We start from the raw sequence: 26559 nt of genomic DNA on the forward strand, positions 1-26559 counted from the left end.
TTGCCATTGAGGCTTCTTATGTTGATAGTACCGATCTTGAACTGTGGTGATATTATGATGAGGTGTGTGTTTTAGGGTTTGTTCCTGAGTTGACTTTTTGCTGTTAGCCCCTGGTTTGCTGGTGAAAACAACTGGGGGGGGGGGGCTTGTTTTTCCCGGTGATGCCCCAGCCGGCTTGAAAATCTGTTATGTTGTACCATCATTTAATTTTCTTGTTTAAGCCAATAAGAATGCAATTTGTTCGGCTAAATCCCTTGCTAGCCCATCCTCGTTTGTTCAGTATCCAAGTAGATACCTAACAGGGTGCACCATGAGACGGTGAGGATTGGACATTAGGTCAGAAGCCCTGGTCAGTTCTGTTCTTTCCTTTAAATGCTATGTGGAGGTCTCCTCTCAGTTATACAGCTTTGACTCTTTAGCACCCTCCCCCTTTTTTTTTTCTCTATATCATTTATGTATAAATTAAACAGTAATGGTCCCATCACTGAACCTTGCAGCACATCACTAGTCACCTGCTTTCATCTCAATTCTGCTTTTAAATACCACTTTTTGATATCTTTCTGGTAGTTTTACTTAACCAGTGTTATATTCATCCCTATTTGTTCTAATTTGTATTTTCAAAGGAATTTATATCAAATTCCTTTGCAAAATCCAGCAAAGCCATCGTGCAGCTATTTCTTTTATCCAACCTAGCTGTTACTCTATTTTAAAAAGTTAGTAAATTACTACTGTATGACCGACCCTTCATAAAGCCATGTTGGCCCGCATACAGTATCATATTTTTAGATACTCATGTTTGAATTCTCTTTTTGACCAATTTTTCCAGTATTTTTACCACCATGCCTCAGAAACTCATTGGTCTGTAATTTGCTACAGAGTGTCTTAGAACCTCCTCATGCAAGGGAATTATTTTGTCCTCTTCCACTCCCTTGGAATTCTACCAGAGCTGAGACTTAAAATAGAATGCTTAGTTAAAGACATTGTAAGTTCCCTTGCACATTCTTGCAAAATCCTAACTATTATCCCATCTAATGCCACACCTGTATTTACACTGAAATTCTCCAATATTATAAGAACCTCTAATTCATCCACCTTTGTTCCCACAGTAGTATATGTCACATAGGTTAAAGCAGTAACCTCACTAGGATGATATACCTTTGCAAAGTGGTCAGTCAGTAACTCGACTGCTTTATCCACTTCTGGCTCCTCGTAACCATCATCACTCATTATTAATCTTTCATAGTCATTCTGCCTCTTACTTGCCACAACAAAAGAACTCTTTGGGATTTCCTTTGGCCTGCTTGGCTAGATTCTCCTCATAATCTGATTTTGACTTGTTTGCATGCGAGGCACCTTTCTTGTCCGAGCCTTGTATTTTTCATGAGATTGCCGGTCACCTTTCTCTTTATATACCTTTCACATAATTTTTTTCTTCCTTACCCTAGGTATACAATTTAATACTGCTTTCTCTAGATGACCCTCAACTATATCCCGTGCACTACTAACATCCTTGCCCTGCATTGTTTTATGCCATGGCAGATTTAAGCTTCTTCTTAAGCTTGTCATAATCACTTATCTGGTAGTTCCACATATAATACCCCCTTCTTGGCAGAATATTATGTTGTACAGTCTCCCAACTCAAAACCTCATGATCACTTTCACCAATTGGAGGCAATGTTGTCTGCTTGGTAATGGATAGCTCTTCTGATCCTATTACCATGTCTAATACCCTCTCATCCCTAGTCCCCCTCCATCGCATGCTGCCTTAAGTAATTATCTCTTAGTAGGTGTATAAATTCCATTTCCTTCTTGCCATGTGATCTTTCTTACAGTCTGTATCTCCATAGTTGAATTCCCCAATAGTAATCACTCGACCTTACTCATTGTGCTAATTTGGTGATGCATGTCTTCTAGATCATCTGTGGAACTTCCTAGACTATAGCGACAACCAACTGTATATTTTGTTTCAGACCAGATTGTATCCTAATATGATATTAGATTTGAAAATCACGTAAGTGGAAGTCATTCTGATACTGAATAATTACAGAATTCACACACAAAAAATTGTTTATTTGTAGAATTTTTGGCTATATTTCATAGCCATTTTCAAAATGGTATAAATAAACAATTTTATGTAAGTGACTTCCATAATTATTTAGTATTATAATGACGTGATCTCATCACACCAAAGTGCATGCCTTTACGTTTTTGAACTGACAAAATTTTTGTCTTTCTAGTCGAATATCATCTACTCCCAGTTATTTTTCCACATTTCAGGCTTTTGATAGCTTTTGCTACGTCATGTATTGATATGTACTCCTGTTTGCATTGCTCTTGAATATTTTGTTCTACTGTTCTTTCACTACTTGTTTCATCTGTCTTTCAAAGTAATTATTCCAGACATCCCAGAATATCCTTATCTTCACTTTTCATATCATCTTTGATTCCTTTTGCAGTTCTTTCATTCATGTCTATGCCTTTTCAACATTTCCCAGTTTCCTGATATATATTTATATATTCATACTGAAGTCCTCTCATGACTTTACTTTTACACATAGCTTTTTGCTCTCTTAGCTGTTTTTCTGTGTTCTTTTAGGGCATCTGCTGACTTATTTGCCTGGATATTTTGGTATGCCTTCTTTTCCAGGAATGCTTTAATTTCCTGAGTCCAACATGACATTCTTATTTTTATTTTTATTTTTTTATCCCTGATGAACTTCACCATATGCCTTTCTAGATGAATCACTCATTGTTTTCAGTGTTTGTTTGCCTGTGGATTCCAATTATTGGTTCTTGTTTTCAAGCTATTTAATTTTTTTCTTGCATAATGTTTTTATAGCTGAGTAGCTGAGTATGGTTTACTTGTAAATTGCTGCTCAACTTTCATCCTTTTTTTATAACTTTCTTACATATTGTTCTTTTCAATGTAATATTAATTTTTTATTCTACTTAAAACTAAGTGATGGCCACTTCTACTTTAAACTCCTCTGTATACTCTTGTATCCTGAACCAGTATGAAGATATCCCTATGAACAATATGATAGTGAATGAAGATTCTTTTTTTTTTCTCTCTCTCTGTGAACTTAGCACAACATAAAGGTGTGCACAAGTTCATCATAAACATGAATCTTCTATTCGACCATAGGCACAAAAGTTTCATTGTCCACAATCCCATTTTGTTGTTTGCCCTCAAACTCTACTGTAAATTGCTTCTAATCAAAAAGTTTATCTTCATGTTTGGTATGAATGTAATTGTTATTCTTTCCTTGATTGTTATTGCCTGAATATAGCAGCCTATACTTATTATTTAGTAGGGTCTTGCCTGTTTGTTTGAAATTTATTTTTTTGCTGAGTCTTAAATTGATAATATCTTTCTTAGGATTTATATTTCCCTGATGTACTGTAAATCTCCTTAAAACTTTGGGGCCTGAGGTGCTAGACTCTAGCACCTCAGGTCCCAAAATGTTTGACCACAGCCCTAGGGGCACCCTCTATGGACATCTTGTCGATGACCTAGGATGTAAACTAGGATTTTGAAATATTAGTATTTCCCGTATTTTTCAAAGTTTCATGCATATTTATTTAAATTAGACAGATTTTTAAGAGCAGCAGCAGATTCTAAAAATGGTCTTTCTCTTCTAAATTTAGTGTGATGGAGCATGATGGTCTTTTTTCAATTGATTCTGAGAGCTCTATTCAAAGCATAGTCTATATAGCCAGATTGACCACAGGCATGGCTTCAGATGTCTTTTTTATGTTCTTCCATTCGGATGGTAGCCGATCTTCCTGTCTGACCATAGTAGGCCAACTTGCAGGAACAAAGAGCTCTATATATACCTGGAACTGAAAGGGGAGAGAGTTGTTGATAAGGATAGCTAGTTTTAAGTGGGAAAGTGTCGTAAAGATTGTATTTCTTTAAGATTCATTAAGGATATTTTTTCTGATGTGCTTTGGACATAGAGGATGGTGATAGCATTACTAAAATCTTTCTAAAAGAAGATTGTGGATTGGGGGAAAGGATTGATTATTTTTTTGATATTGTGGGAACTGTAGCCATTAGACAGAAAAGTGGTGTGCACATGATTTAGTTCTGTTGCAAGAGAGGTCTCATTGGAACAAATGTTATAATCTTTATGGGTTAGTGTTTTTTATGACACCATATTGTTGAGGGGAGAGGTGAATGTATTCTCCCTAAGAGTTAACTGTAAACAGGACTGTAGATAATCCAGAATCTTAAATCTAATATAACATTTGTCTTGTTAAATTAGGACATCATTGTTACTGTAAGAATATTATCTATTGAAAGAATGTTTCTTTAATATTATCTTAAATAGAATATGGGGTGCTTAAGGGTCAAAGCTGTATAACTGAGAAGAGACCTCCACATAGCCTTTAAAGGAATGCGGAGAACCGACCAGGGCTTCTGACCTAATGTCCAATCCTCACCTTCTCGTGGTGCACCCTGTTGGGTATCTACTTTGATACTGAACGAACGAAGATAGGCTGGCAATTTGGGATTTAGCCGACCAAATTGTATTCTTATTGGTTAAACAAAAATAAAAAATGATGGTACAACATGACGAAATTTCATGCCGGCTGGGGCGTTGCCCGGTTAAACAAGGCCCCTGTTGTTTTCGCCAGGAAACCAGGGCGAACAGCGAAAAGTCAGCTACTGGAACAAATCTGAAAACAAACCCCAACTCAACATCACCAGAGTTAAAGATCGGTACTATCAACGTAAGAGGCCTGAATGGCAAAGAAATGGAGCTAGCTGAGGAATTAGATAAGTACCAGATCGACATAATAGGGGTGACTGAAACAAAAAAGACCAAAACTGGTGAGATCTTTCTGAGCAATAAATACAAAATGTTATATTCAGGCAATGACAATCAAGGAAAAGAAGGAGTAGCCATAGTATTCAACACAAAATATGAGGCTAATCTTCTTGAATGGCAGTCAGTCTCAAGTAGAGTAATGTGGGAAAATATGAGAATGGGGAACTGGACAATGAGACTTATTTGTGCCTATGGTCCCACAGAAGGTTCTACTAAGGTAGAAGTGGAGGAATTCTTTGAGGCTTTAGAAAAAGCAACTGACACAATGAAAAAGGAAAAGTTGGTCCTTGTTGGGGATCTAAATAGCAGAGTAGGAAGTGATTGTCAGACATATGAAAATGATTTGGGAAAATTTGGAGAAAAGAGCAAAGCTAATAATAATGGCAAATATCTGTTGGATTTCTGCTCACGACATGGACTGGTTATTACTAACACCATTTTCCAACATAAAAATGTGCACAAATTCACAGGGAGAGAAGAAGCAAGGAATAAGAAAAGTCTCATTGACTATGTTATTGTTGATAGTGATGTTTTCTCCCTGGTGCAGGATACCCGAGTGTACAGAGGATTTGAAATTGGAAGTGATCACTATTTAGTCTTGAGCAGGATAAAATTGAATTTCATATTGAAAAGAATAACATGTAAGAAAGTTTTAAAACGAATAAAAGTTGAGCAGCTCTCAGATGTGAACTGTAGACTAAAATACAGAAAGATTATTGAAAATAAAATAAAAGAGTTTGAGAACAGGAATCAAACCTTGGAGATTCAGTGGCAAACTCAGAAGAAAACATTGATTGATTCTGCCAGAGAGGCATGTGGTGAGGTTGTGTGCAAGGATAAAAAAAATCAGAACTCCCTGGTGGACACAGGAAGTTAAAGAGGCAGTGAAGGAAAAGAAGAAAACATATCAAAAGTTCCTGGCAAATAAGTCAGCTTTTACTCTTACAGATGTGTACAGAGACAAATGTAAGAAAGCTAAACAGTGTGTAAAACGAGCTAAACAAAAGTCATGGGAGGATTTTGGCAAGAATATAGAAAATAAATATCAAGAAGGTGGCAAAATATTCTGGAGGTTGTTGAAGCTTAGGAATGGAGGAAAGAGGGCTGTAAAAGGAGTTAGAGATGATAAAGGTGACATGAAAACAGGAAAAAAGATATCCTTGAAGTTTGGAGTAATTACTTTGAAAAACTGCTAAATGAAACAAGCAGTGATGACAGCATAGTGATAAAAAAACACTGACCAGGCATGCAGTCAGGAATACATATCCATACTTGAAGTAGAAAAAGCCATCAATAACTTGAAATGTGGAAAGGCAGCAGGAGTAGATGATATTCGACCAGAAATGCTGAAGTATGGTGGTATAAAAGTCTTACAGTGGCTGCACTGCATAGTTCAGAAAATCTGGACAGAGGGACGAATTCCCGATGATTGGAGTAGAGCTCTCATAGTACCCATATATAAAAAGGGAAATAAAACTGAATGTGAGAATTACAGACGTATTTCCCTACTGAGTGTTCCTGGCAAGATCTATGCAAGTATACTTGAGAAACGGTTGAGAAGAATTGTGGAAGAACAAGCTGGATTCAGGCCAAATAGAGGCTGTCAGGATCAGATCTTCACTTTACGACAAATAGTGGAGAAATCATGGGAATATAACAAAGATCTGTATTTGAGTTTTGTCGATTTGGAAAAGGCATATGACAAGGTGCCAAGAGAGAAGCTATTCAATACGCTGCAGTTATATGGTGTCAATGGGGCATTGTATCAAGCAATACTTAGTCTTTATTTGAGTTGTAATTCAGCAGTTAGAATTGAAGGAAGTACAGGAAGATGGTTTAATGTTAAATCTGGTGTGAGACAAGGATGTACATTATCCCCTCTGTTATTCATTATCTATATGGATCACATTATGAAGGAAAGTGGTATTTAACCAGATATCAAAATTGGAGATGTTAATGTCAGCTCTTTGCTTTATGCGCATGATGTTATACTTCTAAATAAATCCGCTACAAGTCTGCAAGATTCTCTGACTAAATTGAATAGCTGTTGTAATAGATATGGGATGAAGGTCAGCAATAAAAAGACAAAATCAATGAAAATAGGCAGAATCATTGAAAATGTCAACTGTGTTGTGAATGGAGAAGCTGTGGAACAAGTAAAACATTTCAGCTACTTAGGCACAATTTTTACTGAAGATGGTAAATTCAATATAGAAATAGACAACAGAATTAGCAAAGCTGGTATGGTGGGAAGTCAATTGAATAAATTCATATGGAATAAGAGAGAAATTAGTCGGATCACTAAATTAGCTGTATACAAGGCAGTGTTTAAACCAGTTTTAACTTATGGATTTGAGAGCTGGGTCAGAAGTAAAACACTTGACCAAAGGCTAGAGACCGTAGATATGAGAGTCCTGAGAAAGATTAGAGGCTTGAACAGATGGCATCAATGGCAATATCATATTAAAAATGAGGATATTAGGATAGAACCTGACATTGTCAGCATCCAGGAATGCATTAGCAGAGCTAATCTCAGGTGGTATGGTCACTTAAATAGAATGGGAGAGGAAAGATTAGCAAAACAAGTGTTCTCTGCCAGGTTGGCAGGAAAACAACAGAGGAAGACCAAGATATAGGTGGATTGATACGGTACAAAGTGCCTTAGACGATAGAAATATAAGATCTGATAATGTTGGAGTCTTGACAAGTAACAGACTGATTTGGAGGAAAATTGTAGATAGGAATTTAGTAATGATGTAATTTTTTCATGTAGTACTGTCATATCTTGTACACCCCTTGAGGGTACATGGCAGGAATTTGATGATGATAAATAGAATATAGCTTGTTGTAGTTCCTAAATAATTAATTTTTTAATTTTATTTGTATTTTTATTTATTTCTTTTTTTATATATTATATTTTCACTGGAGGGATTTCACCAGTAAAATAATCATTGATCAAATAATTGTGTCTTTAGCATACTGTGTAAAATGTAACTCAGCTTGTCCTTGTATATTTGAGTATACTTCAGATGATGACCTTAATATGAAGGTCGAAACGGGAAATTGAAATAGTTATTTATAACACGGTTGTAAAGTCCATAATTTCTAAAATGAATGCTGATTACCGCGTAACACTAAAAGAAAGGAAAATGTATGGTATAGTAAGGTATAGTATTCCATACTGTACCTTACCTATAGAGAAAGTTGTAAATGTCTCTCTAAGTTGAAATTAAGTTTATAAATTACAAACTTAATCATACAGAAAATTTCATTTTTTAAATAAAGGTTTTGGATATACAATTACTTCAGCAACATTCTAAAAGTAGATGTCACGGCTGGTGTAGTTTTTTTTTAAGCAGATGCTGTAAACAACGGACTAATTACTGTGTTCTCTTTATTGCAACTCATTTCTCAAGAAGCACTGTTATCTTACTGGAAATGAAAGCTCTTAAAAATTTGCATAATAATCAAGATATATAATTATCTTCAAAGCAGATAATGAACATGGTATCGTTATCTTAAATAACGCTGATTATGATGACATAATCTCATGTATGCTGTTGCACTCCCTCAATTTATCTAGAAACAGAATGTGATTACTTGTTCATAACATCATCATTATCGATCCACTGCTGGATGAAGGCCTTTTCACGATTACCCCAGCACTCTCTGTCCATGGCTCTCCTTTTCCATGTCGCTCCTGCAAATCTGATATTATCACTCCACCGTGATTTAGGTCGGCATCGGATCGTTTTTCCTCTAATGGAATCCAGTCCAGTACTTTTGTCCATCGCTGATCTTGTCTTTGGGCAATATGCCCAGCCCATTGCTACTTCAGATGTTTCACTCTTCCTATGATGTCAGAGACTTTGGTTTGATTTCTTATCCATGCATTCCTTTTGTGATCCAATCTTGTGATACCAAGCATACTTCTTTCCATACTACATTGTGTTGTTCTTAATTTTTGAATTTCCTTTGCATTCATTGTCCATGTTTCACAGCCATATGTCAGTATAGGAAGAATATACTGGATAAAAACGTTTCTTTTCAGGCATAATGGTAGTTTGCTTTTGAATATTGAATGTAATTTTCCAAATGCTTTCCACCCAAGCATCGCACGCCTTTTAATTTCATCCATGATATTTTGTTCCATTGATACCTGTTGTCTAAGTTATATGTAATGATCTGCTTAATTTCCTCATTATTGATTTTTATTATTTCTGGTTGGACATAAGTATTGAACATCACTTGGGTCTTCTTTAGGTTTATCTTTAGGCCAGCTGTTTTGCTAGCAGTTTGGAGCTCATGGATACAAGTCTGTAATTCATGTGCAATTGAAGTAAAGATAACTATGTCATCTGCAAAGCATAAATGGCTTAAATATCTTCCATTTATCTTCAGACCTTTCCCTTCCCAATCAAGAAGTTTGAATATTTCTTCTAGGCACGCTGTGAATAATTTTGGAGATATTGTGTCACTTTGTCTTATACCTTTCTGTATTCCCACACTAGAGATGTTTCCATTGAAATGAATTATTGCTGTGGCATTGGTGTATGCTGATTCGTTGGTTCTGATGTAGGGCTTGTTGGTTTCGTAATGCTTTAAGTATTGCACAAGTTTTAAGTGAATCAAAGGCTTTCTCATAGTCAATAAAACGAAGACATTGTGGTAATTGATATTCATTACACCGTTCAATAACCTGCTGTCACTTTGTCTTATACCTTTCTGTATTCCCACAGTAGAGATGTTTCCATTGAAATGAATTATTGCTGTGGCATTGGTGTATGCTGATTCGTTGGTTCTGATGTAGGGCTTGTTGGTTTCGTAATGCTTTAAGTATTGCACAAGTTTTAAGTTAATCAAAGGCTTTCTCATAGTCAATAAAATGAAGACATAGTGGTAATTGATATTCATTACACCGTTCAATAACCTGCTGTACAACTTGAATATGGTCCATTGTACTAAATCCCCTTCGAAAGGCTGCCTGTTCTTTTGGTTGTGCTAGGTCCAGAGTCGCACAAAGTCTGTTAGCTAAGACTTTTGTAAACACTTTGTAGACCACTGATAGTAGACTGATAGGTCGGTAGTTCGTCAAGTCTTCTATCTCACCTTTTTTATGTATCAGAATTAGGGTAGCCTTCTTCCATGTTGTTGGTACATCATTTTTCTTCAGGCATAAAGTAAATAGTTTTGCTAAGAGTTCGTAGATTATTTCTCCACCTGTTTTTAGAAGTTCAGCTATGACTCCATCCTCACCTGCAGCTTTCCCATTTTGGAAGCTTTGGATGCTCTGCATAACTTCTTCTGGTAGAATCTGTGGTATTTCAGCTATGTTTTAGTTGTCTTCTTCTTCATTTAATTCATCATCCTGGTATTATACCAGGATGATGAATTAAATTAAGTAGAATTAATATTGAGTAGAATTCTTCAATTCTTTTTGCTATTACATATCTATCTCTAGTGATGGTCCTGTCTTGTAGAGTGACTGCAGCCATCTGTTTGCTGTTCATCAATTGTTCATAACATATTAAGACTAAAAATTTTATTTCATGCACAATTGGTTTCTCAGACTTGAAAAAAAAAAAAAAAAAACTTTAATCATGACATCCTACTATCACTCCCAGATTGTATGATATACCACAAATACATAAATAAAGCAGATATCTTCTCTAAATATTTATTCAAGCTTCTCAAGAATCATATTATGCACTCAATTCCATAATAATAATTGGCTCATTTATATATATATATATATATATATATATATATGGAGAGAGAGAGAGAGAGAGAGAGAGAGAGAGAGAGAGAGAGAGAGATTAGCTGAAAAGGTGAAGAGACCAGATAAGAGATCTAGAAAAAAGAAACCTAAACTGGTAACATTGTTCATAAAGGAAAAATTTGGGAGTATAGAAAGAGATAAAGAGATAAAGAGATTTGATCCACCTGACTGACAGTTTCTTTTCTTCACATTTCACCATAAATTGAAAATTATTATCGACTTCTATTTTTAGAGAAGTTCTGATTAAATGCACACAGAGAGAGATCATTGGAAAGTCTCTAGGAAGTCAAACCTATATTGGATGATATTTCCACCCTGGCTCCTTTAATCATCCTCAGCAAAAATAGTGAAGATGAAACAAAAAAGAAAGATGAACTTATTCTTCTTTTTCCACCAATTTCTTCAAAATTGCTCTGCAAAATAAAAATAAATCGCTCTTATCTGGTACGATTCAGAAATATATCATAATGGTTCCATTTCCTTATCCTACATTGGCAGAGTTTAGTGAATTTCTGAAACAAGTCACTATTAGAACTGCTTTTAAACCTGTTCACATTGTGCAGAATTTTTGACATTTTAAAAAGAAAAAAACAGCATTTTTTTTTAATAACCTAGAGTAACATTTCTTGTAATATATGGCAAAGCTTATATTAGACAGACTGGAAGAAATTTAGAAATCTGTATATTGTATGTCAGTTGATGCATGCGAGGAATTTTATTACTAATGTTCAGATTTTTTTTTTTTTTTTTTTGTATATTCTTCAGTACATTTATCTTCCTGTCAAAGCTATATGTAGATAGTAACACATGTAGAAGTTGATTATTTTTGTAATAAATCTATGAGTAAATCTCCATTATTGTAGTTTGTTACTCTCTCTTGCTCTTGTAGATTTGTTTCAATATGTAGATGTAAGTTGATGATACCTTAGGATTCTAGCAACCATCATCATCGTCATCAAATTCCTGATATGTATCTTCATGGGGGGGGGGGGTGTACAGGATAATTATGATAGTATGATGTGAAAAATTTACACCATTACTAACTTCCAATCAACTTTTCCTCAAAATTAATTGGTTATCTCTCAAGATTCCAATATTATCAGATCTTGTATTTCTGTCTTTTAAGGCACTTTTTACTGTATCAACCCATCTACATCTTGGTCTTTTCTGGGTCTTTTATTTAAGTGACCATACAACTTGAGATTAGCTCTGCTAACAGTGGCAAGTTCTTTCATAATATCCTTATTTTTTAATGTGATACTGCCATTAATGTCATCTGTTCACTCCACTAATCTTTCTCAGAACTCTCATATCAGTGGTCTCCGGTCTTTGATTAGCATATTTTGGTTTAAGCAAATAAGAATGCAATTTGGTTGGCTAAATCCCAAATTGCCAGCCCATCCTCATTCGTTCAGTATCCAGGTAGATACCTAACAGGGCGCACCACAAGAAGGTGAAGATTGGACATTAGGTCATAAGCCCTGGTTGGTTCTCCGAATTCCTTTAAATGCTATGTGAAGGTCTCCTCTCAGTTATATAGTTTTAACCCTTAAGCACCCCTAAGAGAAAAATTAGTCAAAACACTAAATTAGCTGTATACAAGGCATGTTCAAACCAATTTTAATTTATGAATGTGAGAGAATTGCATTAGAAATAAAATACTTGACCAAAGACTAGACTCCACAGATATGAGAGTTCTGAGAAAGATTAGGAGCATGAACAGATGGCATCAGTGACATATTAAAAACAAGGATATTAGGAAAGAACTTAACATTGTTAACAGAACTAATCTCAGGTGGTATGATCATTTAAACAGAATGGGAAAGGAAAGATTAGCAAAACAAGTGTTCTCTGCAAGATTGGCAGGAAAAAGACCCAAAGGAAGACCAAAATATAGGTGGATTGATACAGTAAAAAGTACCTTAGGAGATAGAAATATAAGATCTGATAATGTTGGAGTCTTGACAGGTAACAGATTGATTTGGAGGAAAATTGTAGAAAAGAAGTCAGTAATGATGTAAGTTTTTCATGTAGTGCTATCATATCCTGTACACCCCTTGAGGAATACATATCAGGAATTTGATTATGATGATTCTATATAAATTTATTCAGCTGATTTCCTATCATATGAGCTGTACTAATTCTGAATGATATAATCACGTAATCACAAGAAAGATATTTATTTAACCAAATATTTCGGTCTGGAAATAGCAGACCATCGTCAGTGGTATTACAAGAACAGTTTAAAAAAATATACAAGCTAGAAATAGCAGACGATGGTCTGCTATTTCCAGACCGAAATATTTGGTTAAATAAATATCTTTCTTGTGATTACGTGATTATATCATTCAGTCTTATGTCGCAAGTATCCTTAAAACAACAAATGTACTAATTCTGTTGTCTATTTCCATATATTTAATTTACCATCTTCATTAAACATTATGCCTAAATAGCAATGTTGTACATGTTCTATAGGTTCTCCATTCACAATGTGGTTGATGTTTTCAGTATTTCTGTCTATCTTCATTGTCTTTGTCTTTTTATTGCTGATTTTCATACCAAATTTAATACAACAATTATTCAATTTAGTCAGGAAATCTTCCAGACTTGTACTGGATTTATTCAGAAGTATAACATCGTTTACATAAAGAGCTAAGTTAACATTACCTATTTTGATATAGGATTTAATACCACTTTCCTTCATAATGTGATCCATATAGATAATGAACAACAGTGGAGATAATGTGCACCTTTGACACACACCTGATATGACATCAAACCATCTTCCTGTACCTCCTTCAATTCTAATTGCTGACTTACAGCTTAAATAGAGACTATGTATTGTTTGATGTAATGTCCCATTTACACATATAACCATAGTTTTTTGAAGACCTTTTCTCTTGGCACTTTGTCATATGGCTTTTCCAGATCCAGAAATTTAAATATAAATCTTTATTATATTCCCAAGATCTCTCATCTCTTTGTCTTAAAGTGAAAATCTGATCCTGACAACCTCTGTTTGGATTGAATCCAGCCTATTCTTCACAAGTTTCCTTTCCACAATTTTTCTTAGCTGTTTCTCAAGTATACTTGCATAAATCTTACCAGGAACACTTAGTAGGAAAATACCTCTGTAATTGTCACATTCAGCTTTTTTTCCCTTTTTATAGATGGGTACTATGAGAGCTTTGCTCCAATCCAGTGGAATTCGAACCTCTAACCAGGCCTTCTGAATTATGCAATGCAGCCATTGTAAAACTTTTATACCACCATGTTAGAACATTTCTGGCTCAATTTCATCTGCTCCAGTTGCCTTTTCACATTTCAAATTTTTGATAACTTTTTCTACTTCAAGTATGGATATGTATCCCTGACTACATTTCTGTTGCAAGTTTTCTACCATTGTGCTGATACTGCTGTTTCATTTAGAAGTCTTTCAAAGTAATCACATCTAGAATATCTTTAGTTTTCATACGCGTGGATGGGCTTATGTGTTCGTCAGACATGTTATGATATGTTTCACGGTATAAAAGAACACAGATGGTTAAGCAAATAACTATTTATTAACTTAAGGCTAATATTTCGCCGGTCTTATATCCAGCATCTTCAGAGCACACAACACAAAGTTTGTTACAAAGGCAAGACAACCACAATCCGGTGTAACAGTGGGGACAGTATAAGTGATTGCAGCGTGCAACACAAGACTAAAGTCCTAATATGGTGCCATCTAGGTAAAAAAAAAAAAAAAAAAAAAATATATATATATATATATATATATATATATATTCAAGTTTTGAAATAGTAGTCCAAATGATAAAAAATAAAAGTAATAGATATTAATTTGGTCTTAGGATGACTGTCTCCCAAATCTTTGGTAGATTTATACAGCCATACTTGTTAAGGTTTGGGGTATGTTTCAAGGCTTCTGTTGATTCCAGGAACAACCTCTCTGACTTGTAGAAGCTTCTGTGCATTACTTTTGTTTCTTTCCAATTGATCCTGTGTGCAGGGGTATCCAGAGCATGGTCTGCCAGACCCGACTTACCATAGCGAAAGTGTCGGATATATTTTTTGTGTTCACTGAGGTGGATGTCCACATTTCTTCCTGTCTATCCGTAGTAGGCTTGATGGCAAGAACATGGCACTTCATACACACCAGGATGTGATAAAGGAGTGCATTTGTCCTTGGGTGAACGGATGAGAGTTGCTAATTTTTTACAAGGTTTAAATACTGTGCGTACTTGGTGTTTGTTAAGCACCCTAGATATCTTTTCAGATGTGCCTTTAATGTATGGGATGGTGATTGTTTTGTTGTAGTCTTCTGTGGTAGATAGAGGGGATTTATGGGTAGCATTTAGTATGTTATCTATTTTACGGGGATTATAACCATTGTTTAAGAAGGTTTGACGTAGGTGAGAAAGTTCAGCAGTGAGAGCAATGTCACTAACCCATAGAGCTAGAGCAATCTGTTCCAATGACAGTGCTCTCACTGCTGAACTTTCTCACCTACGTCAAACCTTCTTAAACAATGGTTATAAACAAAATTGTAGCAGCAACACAAAGACTAGAGTCCTGACTTTGGCACCCTCTATCTGAAAAAAAAAACAATGCAGAGGGTGCCAAAGTCAGGACTCTAGTCTTTGTGTTGCTGCTACAATTTTGTTTAACTAGTCCGTTGTTTACACCATGTTGTTATAGTCTCGCGTATTGTGACAAACTGTGGTTTTGTGCTCTGAAGATGCCGGTTATAACACCAGTGAAATATCAGCAATAAGTTAATAAATTATTTAATTATTATTCTGTGTTCTAATATATACCGTTAAAAAATAAATAACATGTACGACAAACACAAGTCTGTCCACACGTTTAACTTGTCTTCAGTTGAAAATCTAATATAAAGGTTCTTAACAATTTAAGAACTTGGATTACAAAGCCTGGGTTTATTGATTTTTAAAGAATTTCAACAAAGGCTTGGTTGCTACTGATAAATCTACAAAGTTGGTAATATATTAGAAACTTCGTTATTACAGTCCAAGAGGGATTATATTCTGGAATTTCATAGCCTAACCACTTTTAGCTAAATTGATCATTTTAATAAGAATTTTCTGTTTATGCTTTGCAGTGTTACTTGAGTTAAATGCATGTTTTTTATGGTAATTGTCCTAATGCTTTTATTCACAAGCCTATGCATGATGATTATGATTTACGTCAAGAGCAGCTGAACAAAAGTTCATTACTTTCAACAAAGAAGTTTCTACAGGATCTTTTGGATATGTTTGTTTCTCATGTGGTAAGTCTCTTATAATAGAATATTTCTGTATACAAAATAAACGATTTTTTGAGAAAAATAAATTTATTGATGTCGTAAAAATGAAATTTTGCATTTTATAAGAATATAATCCGTTTTATCCCTTGCTTTATTATTTGATGATTAAAAGGTTTGTCATTGTTGAAATACTAATCAATTTATACCATATTTCACAACTATTATTACCTTGCATTGCATCAATTCTTTTCCTCAGTATCTTCATTGAGCAACATATCAGTATTATCTCATCTCATCTTCCTTTTACCCTCTTTTACCTTGTGGTGTCGAGGGTTTATTAACCATCACACCTCAAACCATTCACAGGATAAGGTGATCAGCCCTACTCCCCGGTGTACCCTATGTCCTGTAGTATCGCGTTCTCAAGGCTGGTTTGCCTGCTTTGCAGGATGAAAACCCCCAGGATAAACCTGCGGAAAAAACCCTGCTGTCCTCGCCTAAGACTGGCTAACTTGGCTATGGCTGAGGAAGATTCTTGAGCTCTTCATGTCTCCGATGGGAATCGAACCTATTACACTCCTTTCCCAGGCATATGGTTGTGAAGTGCACAGCCACTAGGCTAACCGCTCAGACTATCAGTATTAATGAACTATTTTACTTCATGCTCAAAGTGTTATTGACTTTTACTTATCATATCCATGCCGTTAGTAATGCACATTCGTTTAGGAGAAACCTGAAAGCAGCAACATTGTCTTTGCCACCAATATATGTTTGATTTTTATATATAAAACTAGGCCAAAGTCAACACTGGTTATTTAATAAATTGGTAGGAGAGAGCTTCTGCTCTCCAACCACATTTTCAGTTTTATACTTTAATCTCAGATAAGAAAGTGAAATAACAAAGCAATATTTTGTTGTCTTTATATGTGTGTGATATAATAGTAAACACTATAATTAACTATATGTAATATAAATGCTGTATAAAAGATAGTTTTAAGGAAAAAACATTTAAAATGTTCTTCCTACGAACAATTACTTTCACAGATGCAAGAAATTGAAATAGAATGTTTTATGCAGATTTTGGCTAGTGTAGGAATAAAGTAGATACACACTGTTGAACAACATTATAGTGAAATAATCCATTATAACATACTATTAAAAAAAATTCTAACCTCGATCCATAGAAACTCAGAAAATTCAAAATCATCATGGTAACGAATTGAATTTTCTAGCAAAAGTCACAACCCACAATTCAAAATTTTCATTTGCTGAATAGAGGCATACATTTCAACTTCGTAATGTACTCAGTACATCAGTAACATGTGCTAGCTGCATTAGAGGAGGTTACCATGCTTTAGAGGAGAGAATAGTTGTGTAAATTTTTCACTGATCTGCTGCTATAAATGAACACATTCGTGATATGTACCAAAAAAGGGATATGTGAAGGATATTATGATAGTACTACAGGAAGAGTTTATATTATTACTTTCTATCAAATTTTCTCTTATTAGTCTTATCTGTCCAGATTCCATTATAGTTAGAAGATTTTCAGTAGATTAATGCAAGTAGTGCCTTAGAAAACTGAAATATAAGATCTAAATCTTATATTTCAGTTTTCTAAGGCAATTTTATTCTGCTCAAAAGAAAATGGTCATGACTGCCTATTTCAGATCTATTATATACTCTTGTATCCTGAATCTGCATAAAGGTATTGCTATCAAGAACAACATACTAAATGAGACCTTTCTCTTATTTGTTGTGAATTTTTTGTGCGCGTATGTTGGAATGTGGTGGTAGGAATGAATAGTCCATATCTTTAATGGATACCTAGTAGGTATTTAACTGTCATTATTAGTATTTTTCTTTTCTCTTAGAATTTCCTCAAACATTCCTATATGATATGTATTTCTTACTCTACTGTTTGGATATCCAAGGATCAATCTTTATTTTTCAGCTATTTTCTCTAATTGCTCAAAAAACTTTGTCCATATTCAGCCTCAGAGAATGTTCTGTGGGATCATGGGCACAAATAAGTTTCATTTTTCAGTTCCTCATTTGCAACCATTTATAATTAATAGAAAAAAGTTTAAATGTGTTTAAGAGGTTTTAGTTGTGTTTTTTACAATAATATTTCAAACCCATATTTTGGAAATAATGTATCAAAATTTTATTACATAATTAAGAAATAGGTATACACCAAGGTGTTCACCACAGGATTCAGTACTCGTGAGTAGTAGAAGTCTCAGAGGCTGGAGACGAATCAGGGTTTGCTGATATTGAGTCTTCTGGTTCAGCTTTCTTCTGTTCAAGATACCTATATAGGTGTGCTGAAGCATTTTCTTCCAGAATAATGCAGTCTCATCAACATTGAAAACCCCTGTTTCGGTTTATATCCATTCTTCTTGATGAACTTCTTGAGTAGTGCAGAGTAGGCCTTATCAGCTTGTGATCAGCTGAAGCAAACTTGCCCATAATCTCTACATTATGGATTGAATAATGCCTCTTGAATTTCTGGAAAACAGCCTTTGCTGGCAATGCTTCCTGCAGTGCTTCTGGTACAGGGATTTGCTGCTAAATCTGTTATAAAGAACAAGGACCTTAACTGAAATCATACCAATGTTCACAGGCAAGTTTTTCTTGTGCTGCCCTTTGGTCCAAATGAACATTCTCTATTTTTAACCATTTTATCACTTACACGAGCCATGTATTTAGCACTAAGAATTCCACCAGTTTGCACTGCCCTCTCTGATCTCAGTTTCTTTTTTCCTTATGTACCATACATATGTTAATACCAAACATGCAGCTTACAGTTGCATGTGTGAGCCATTCTCAACATTTATCTAGAATCTGCACTTTCTCATTCAAAGTCGTCACTTTCTTGACCATTCCATGAACATTTTTCTATCATTAGATGCACATCATTTAAAACATATGGGTATTTCTCTAAACACAGTAATATTTTAAGCACATGTAGCCTAATGCTCATTGCAAAACTAAAGATGTGCAATTTCACAACTGTCAGTGCAAAAACATCCACGAATACAGATCCTGTGAATATGGAGACTCCAGCTTTTCTTACTTTTTCATTTCCACCATTATTGGCTGAATATGACATCTTTTATTAGCTCAAAATGCAGTTGATGGAAGTAATGTGATAGAAAGTTTATTCACGTATTGTGTTTTGTATTACAAGTTGAAAATGAAAGGACAAAACTAGTCATTTTATGCAGTAATTTTATATGTAGCATTTTATTTCATTAAGAAAAATTCAATTAAACGAGTTTTTTTTTTTTAAAAATGTGGGAGGGTCATGGTAATTGAGCATTCAGTAATATACAATTTTACCACTACAATTTTATGATGCACACTGTGAGTAGAAAAAAAAAAGCTTATATGATTCCCATCCTTAATCCATTAATGGTTACAAAGCTACAGTACATCATTAGTGCTGTTAGTACCATTTGCAGGCTTTTTTTTTTTATTTTTTTATCTTAATCTAGAATTCCTGCTGTATAGATCAAACTTGTAACTTTTCAAAGTTACTCCAGACTTCTAAGTAAGCTTTAGATGTAGTGTAACCTCACTAGCTATAGCTAACAAATGTCCAATATTGCAGCCAAGACAATATGATCTTTTACTGAAGAGCAATAAGTAAAGGTAAGTAAGTAGAGGTAAATAAACAAATAGCAAAAAATTGTACAGTGACCTGTTCTGAACATTGAGATGTAAGAGGAAGAATTCATAACATTAATAACAGAATCATTTATGTTAATTTAAATGTCTTTATTTGAAGACAAATTCTTCTTGAAGAACACCAGAAATACATTTTGCTTATAGAACCCAACAAATCCAGTTTAGCAAGCCTACAAAACACAGGATACAGTGAAACAAAGCCAAAGTGTTGCACAAGTTATTTTCTTCTGGAAAGACCTGTACCCAAAAAAGCTTTGAAGCATACATTCACAACCCGAACCTGAACAAAAATGATTGTCTAAAACTTTCTCAATTTGAAAAGTTATACTAATACTCACCATTCATGTGTTCCTTAATTTGTAATTAACATTGTTTCTGTTTAAAAATAATTTAACTAAATTATTTTATTGTAATTTATTTTGCATATCTGTTAATGCTGATGGAGCTATTCTTCTGCAGCTGGTAGTGCATGTAATATGCACACTATCACTTGGAAAATGGCTATGAAAAAACTAAGACAAAAATTTTACAAGTAAAGACATTTAAATTAACGTAAATGATTGCATTATTAAAATTTTATTATAAATTGTACAATGATAACTGAATGCAGAGAATTGACAGGAACTATATAGCACACAAAAGGGGCATCTGTCATGAAAAGCACAAATTCAAACAATGGGAAAAATGGAAGAGTATGATATTATTAAAACTGTTAAAATCTACAATAGGATGATACTCATTAGAAAAGACCCTTATTCAATACCTTTTAAGAAAAAAACCAAGCTAGATTTCTAAAAAAAAAAAAAAAAAAAAAAAAAAAAAAAAAAAAAAAAAAAAACAAAAACAATGTACAATAGAACAAATGCATTGCATCAAAAGAATCATAGAAGGTTCATGTAATAAAAACTTACTACTCATTTTAACCTTTATAGACTTCAAAAAATCTTTTGACTCCATTAATAGAAAAGCAATGTTTAAAATACTTGGCTTCTATGGTCTGCCCTCAAAAATCATACAAGCAATCTCTGCATCTTATCAAGATTATAATGCTACAGTAATCTTTAAAACAGAAACATCTGAATCCTTTCTGGTGACAGCAGAAGTCCTGCAAGGTGATGTACTAGCACCTTATTTGTTCTTGGTATGCTTGGACTACATCTTCCATACCATCAACAGAGAAGATCTTGGTTTTAACATTTAGAACATCCACTGACACCATGCAAATAACTGTTCTTAGCTTTGCTGATGATGTACTTATTGATACAGAACCAACAAATGCACATAAACGTCTCAGTCTCCTAGAGGCACAGGCTAAACTTGTTGGTCTGCAGATCAACATCCAAAAGTATTCTCAATAGGTTTTGGATCATACATCAGCAATACAGAAAATGATATTAGAAAATGTAAACAGCTGGCTCTAGTCTTCCATAACAAACTCTGCACCATCTGGAAATCATCATTAATATTATTAAAGACAAAAGTAAGACTATACCATTCAATGAGTAGATCCATCTTCTTGTATGGTTCTCAAACCTGGACAATAAGCACCAAAAAAATTACAGATATAATTAACTCCTTTGGAACTACATGTCTCAAACTGATCCTTGGATACACTTGAATGGACCATGTCACTAACTCTGCTGTACTAAATCTGGCTAAGCAAGAACCACTTGTCAATATAGTCAAAAAACTACAACTCAGACAAATTGAACATTAACTTGGATATCCTGAAGTCTCACCTTTTTTGGAATCCCTTGTCCTGCACAAAACAGAAGATGGCAATCACAGTAGAGGAAGACTATGCAAACAATTTTGGCAATACATATGTGAAACCATCAGTAGGCTGAACTGTAAAACTCCATCTGACATCTACCGGTTAGCTCAAGATAGAGAGACTTGGAAAACCATAATTTGCAATCTTTAATTTTTAATGTAAATCTCTTTTCCCTTTTCACATTGTATCATATTGTGAATAAACTATGATGATGATATAAAAATGAAAATTCAGATTAACATTTAAGTTTTGAAATGTTACAATAGCTTAAATTAATTCCACTTACCTGAAATCTTCATAATGACATGAATGTGTGGCCTTTGGTATTAAGATCCAAAACAACTTGAAAAAAACTTCAGCAGTCAGTTAACTTTGTAATTGCTTCCACTCACAGAGAAGGTGGGAGCAAGTGATGAACATCATCAACAACTGGGGGTCCAACGCCCGTAGGTGTCTGATGCCATCTTGATATGATTCTTCCATTGTATTCTATTTTGTGCAAGATGACTCAGTTTGTGTATAGAGTTGCTGCACCATTTGACAGTGTCATCGCCCCATTCTCTGTTTGGTCTTCCTTTTTTGTTCTTTCCTTCAATCGTCCCAAATAGCAGCATTTTTATTTTCCTCTCATCGTTCATTCTACATATATGGCCAAAGAGACGTAGTTTCCTTTTGATTATTTTCTGTATCAGGTTTTCTTTTGGTTGTATTTGTCTGTAGATTTCCTCATTGTTCACCCTCTGGATCCAGCTTATTCTCAAGATCTTTCTATAGCACTTCCTCTCAAATGTCAATATTCTCCTTTCAGATTCTCTCAGGAGTACCCAGGCCTCACATCCATAGAGCATGCTGCTGAAGATACAGATTTCCGCAATGCTCAGTTTAGTTTGCATCTTTATAGCTCGGCTCTTCCGTATTTTGTCTATGGCTTTTAAAATAGTTGTTGCTCTAGCTATTCTAATTTTTATCTAATTTTTGGGGTCCAAGTCATGCGTGTGAAGTGTTCTACATTTTCCAGTTGAAATCTGTCTATCATAACTCTGTTCAGTAACTCCTGTTGTCCAAATATCATTGTTTTAGTTTTTTCAAAGTTGACATTTAGTCCATATCTTTTTCCTTCTGTGTATAGTGTTTGTAATGCCTGTTCCAGCCTTGCTACATCTTCTTCAATCAGGATGATGTCATTTGCAAAGCAGAGGTAGTTTATTCTCATGCCATTTATTGAAATGCCTCCACCTTCTTCTTTAATCTTATCTAGTGTTCTTCCCAGATGTGTGATGAAGATGATTGGTGATATTGGGTCCCCTTGTCTTGTGCCTTGACTAGCGGCAAACCAATCTCCAGTCGCACCTGCTATCCTGATTTTTGCTTGTGCTTGGCTGTTTATATCTTTCAGCAGCCGGATCAATTTATTGTCCACACCATAGGATTCCAAGACAGCCCGTGTTATATTTTGGTCAATATTATCAAATGCTTTTTGGAAGTTCACAAAACAGTAGTATATCTTTTTGTTCTTTCTTCGAGCTTTCTCTGCTATTAGTCTTAGTTACACTGTACTTCACTGTACTTCGATTTAGTGATGAACAGCTAGTTTATAAATGTTGCCAGCTACACAAGGAGAGAGTGAAAAGCGAGACAGCTGGTGCATAAAAGTCTGCCTTTCAGTTGGTAAATTGAATCATTCAGGGAAGAGAGAAACCCAATGATGGACAGCTGGAATCAGTTCATTTATCTTAAAGATATATATAGTGTAATATACAGTATTTAATTACAAGATTAAGTCGTTAAGTGTGTATGGGTAAATGCTTATTTTGTCTTTAAAAAGTTAATTTTTTATCTATAAGATAAAAATTCCTAAATTTTTTTATAAATATTTTAATTCCTTTTCTAATGAAATGAAGTATTTCAGATGCATAATTTTGATATGTAAAGTATAACTTTAAATGAGTATGCATCCAGTTAGATCTTTGATGCTTATATTATTATTATTACTTCACTCTCCATGAAGTCGGCAGACTTATTGTGGAAGGTGGTTCATTCAACTGACAACATATTTATCATACAGAATCTTAAAATTCTTAACATTCCCTGAATTAACAACATATTCCAGTAATGCATTAGTTTTCACCCATAATTTTCCACGTAAAACATATATTCCACACACATATAGGGAACCAGGGATGGCCTCTGCTTCTTTCCCTTTTGTCTTCTACTCTTTATAATCTCCTCTGGATTAATCTGATAAAATCCCCTCACTAACTTAAATATCTCTTATCATATCACCTCTTTTCCTCCTATTCATCAGACTGCAATCCACATTCCTTCAACTTCTCTCTGTAGCCAACATTCAAGAGTGTTGATATTGTCTTAGTCATTTGTCTCTTGACCCTCTCTAATGTTTCCACATCATCAAATTGAAAACCAGTTTAACAAAATCTGAGTGCAGTAGTCCAAGTGTGGCATGACAGTGCTTTATACAATGGCACAATCACCTTCTTATCATAGCAGCACTACGATGTCTAGCCTTTGCAACACTTGCAGTATGCTTTAAACTTAAGTCTACTGTCAGCCATCACTCTCAAATCTCGAATCTCATCCACTTGCTGCAGTACAGCACCATCAATATAGTACACAGCTTTATCCTTTCCTTCATGGTTACATGGTGATCAGCATTCATTATTAAAAATTATAGAAACAACTTCCGTGTTATAGTAAAACTTCAGTTTAATATAAACCGAAATAATCCATTGATGTTTCGACTTTCATATGGTACAAACCTGGTGTGAATGCAAATTTAAAAAATCCTGTGAATTTTGATCAATCATCCTAATCGTAACAATAATGGTGGCATAAAAATTCCAAGAATTTGGATGGCTTACATTCAGCCCACTTAAGTTCAAATTTTTCAGCAAATCCTTGCTTTAGGACTCGAAGCAATAATTTCAGTAAGTTTTAAAATAGGTATACCATGAGTAGACATATCGATACAAAATAAATAACGGAAAAAACTGATGTAGAAAGATTATTTAATTTAATAGATTATTCATTCTCCTAACTTAAACAGATCCGACGGCTTATGTCTATCCCCTTTATGGGAGACAGTACTTTACAAATCAGCTAATCTTTCCTAACTTTTTTTTTAAGGAAAGTTATTGACCTTTTTAGTTATCTTACACCAGCTACTTAGGTGATGCTTTTTGGAATTGTCAGTTAGTGTTTAATTTTGAGCTTAATGTACTGAAAATGCCTGTGACACACAGGTGAAAATTATACTATTAAATAATCTTTCTACGTGAGTTTTTTCCGTTATTTATTTTGTAGCAATAATTTCAGCTCTTATTGGCCACCATCTAGACTGCTTTTATTCTAATTTATGTGAGTAATTATGTGAGAGTATGTTTCTATCCAGCTTAATATATCTCTTAATGATCTGTAACCAAATAGATAATAATAACCGGACTCTATCTTTGATGTAGTAAGGGGTTTTTCCCACCAGAGGTCAGGCTACTAGTTTTAACTGTTGACCAAATTACTATGACTTTAGCATATCATGTAGCTTGTTTCTTTGTAAATATGTGTATCTCAAGATGATCACCTTGATATTAAGGTTGAAACATCTAGTGAAATGTCTTATTTTTGTTTTAAAATATCAAACTGAAGTTTTACTATAATACAGTGATAGTTTCCCTAATTTTTAATAATGTACACAGCCTTATATTTCTGCACTCCACAGTGCAACACCTTGCACTTGTTTTAATATTAATAATTATTATTATTATTATTTTGGGCAACTCCAAGGAGTCGACAGACTCATCGAGGGCGACCCTAACGTCATGTTAAGAACAACTATTCAACATTCACACAGTATCTATCATATCTCACCTTGAACTCATTCACAGTTATAGCACCCACAACAGACTTTGGCAGCTTATTCCACTCATTCACCACTCTCCAAGTAAAAATCCTAGCTCTAACACCCTTGCTGACCACATTCTTGCCCAGCTTCCATGTATGGCCCCTAGTACTCCCACCACCAGTCCTATTCTAAAAAATATCTTCTGAATTAATCTTATAGAAACCCTTCAGTAATTTGAATGTCTCAATCATATCACCCCTTTTTCTGCCTATCAACTAATTTCTGCAACCCACAAATCTTCAACCTGTTCTCATTGGGTTCATTCCTTGGTCACTCGTCTCTGAATCCTCTCCCCCTCCTCCCCATCAAGAAGAAACCCTGGCGCCCATATCTGGGCACAGTAGTCTAGATGGGTTTTTATTAAGGCTCGATACAGAGGAACAATAATTTGTTTGTCTCTGCTTGTTAAAGTATTTTTCAGCAACCAAGTGATTTGATGAGCTGATTTAGCCACTTTTGCGATGTGCCCCCTAAACTTCAACTCCCTGTCCACCAACACTCTCAAATCCCTAGCCTCATCAATCTCCTGGACTATGGTTCCACCAATGTAATATACTCTGCTAATCTTTTCACCCCAAAATGCATAACCTTACACTTTGCCACATTAAATCGACATCCATTTTCCTTAGCCCAGTCCTCCAACCTATCCAAATCATCTTGCAAAATTTTGACATCCTGTGCACTCACTATTGCTCTACCCAACTTTGCATCATCAGCAAACAAGTGAACACTTCATCTCAGATCCTTTCCTATATCGTTAATGAACAAATTGAAAAGTAGTGGTCCAAGAACAGAACCCTGCACACACCACTAGTCACAAGCCGCCTTTTGGACTCTACTCCTGAATAAACCATTCTCTGATATCTCTTCATCAACCACCCTCCTATCCATCTTGCCAACCCTATATCCATCTCCATATGCTGCAGTTTACTGATTAGAATTCCATGTGGTATCCTGTCAGGGTCCAGTAGAATCACTGTAAACCCATTACCCTTATCCAGTTCAGCCATCACTGTGTTATAAAACGTGAGCAAGTTACTGAGGCATGATCTACCCTTCACAAAACCATGTTGTCCCCCATACAGTATCCCATTTTCATCTATCCAATCCTGTATTTTTCTCTTGACTAATTTCTCCAAGACCTTGCCAACGATTCCTGATATGCTAATCGGTCGGTAATTTACAACAGCAGTCTTGGAACCTCCTTTATGCAGTGGAACTATTTTCCCCTCTTTCCACCCCCTCGGGACTAACCCAGACCCGAGACTCAAATTAAGCAACATGGTCAAGGGCACT

General features: G+C 34.9%; 1 protein-coding gene across 1 annotated transcript in view; it reads left to right on the forward strand.

The window, feature by feature from the left end:
- Positions 1–26559, forward strand: part of Rme-8 (receptor mediated endocytosis 8) — a 1025705-nt gene that overhangs the window by 229753 nt on the left and 769393 nt on the right. Inside the window, exon 15 of the mRNA XM_090414028.1 lies at positions 15797–15904. Within this exon, the coding sequence (XP_090270154.1) occupies positions 15797–15904 (108 nt within the window). The remainder of the gene's footprint in view (positions 1–15796; positions 15905–26559) is intronic.

The sequence above is a fragment of the Typopeltis vanoorti genome, chromosome 2, assembly GCF_054136105.1.
Source record: "Typopeltis vanoorti isolate ZY-2024b chromosome 2, IOZ_Tvanoo_1.0, whole genome shotgun sequence".
Lineage (NCBI taxonomy): Eukaryota > Metazoa > Arthropoda > Arachnida > Uropygi > Thelyphonidae > Typopeltis > Typopeltis vanoorti.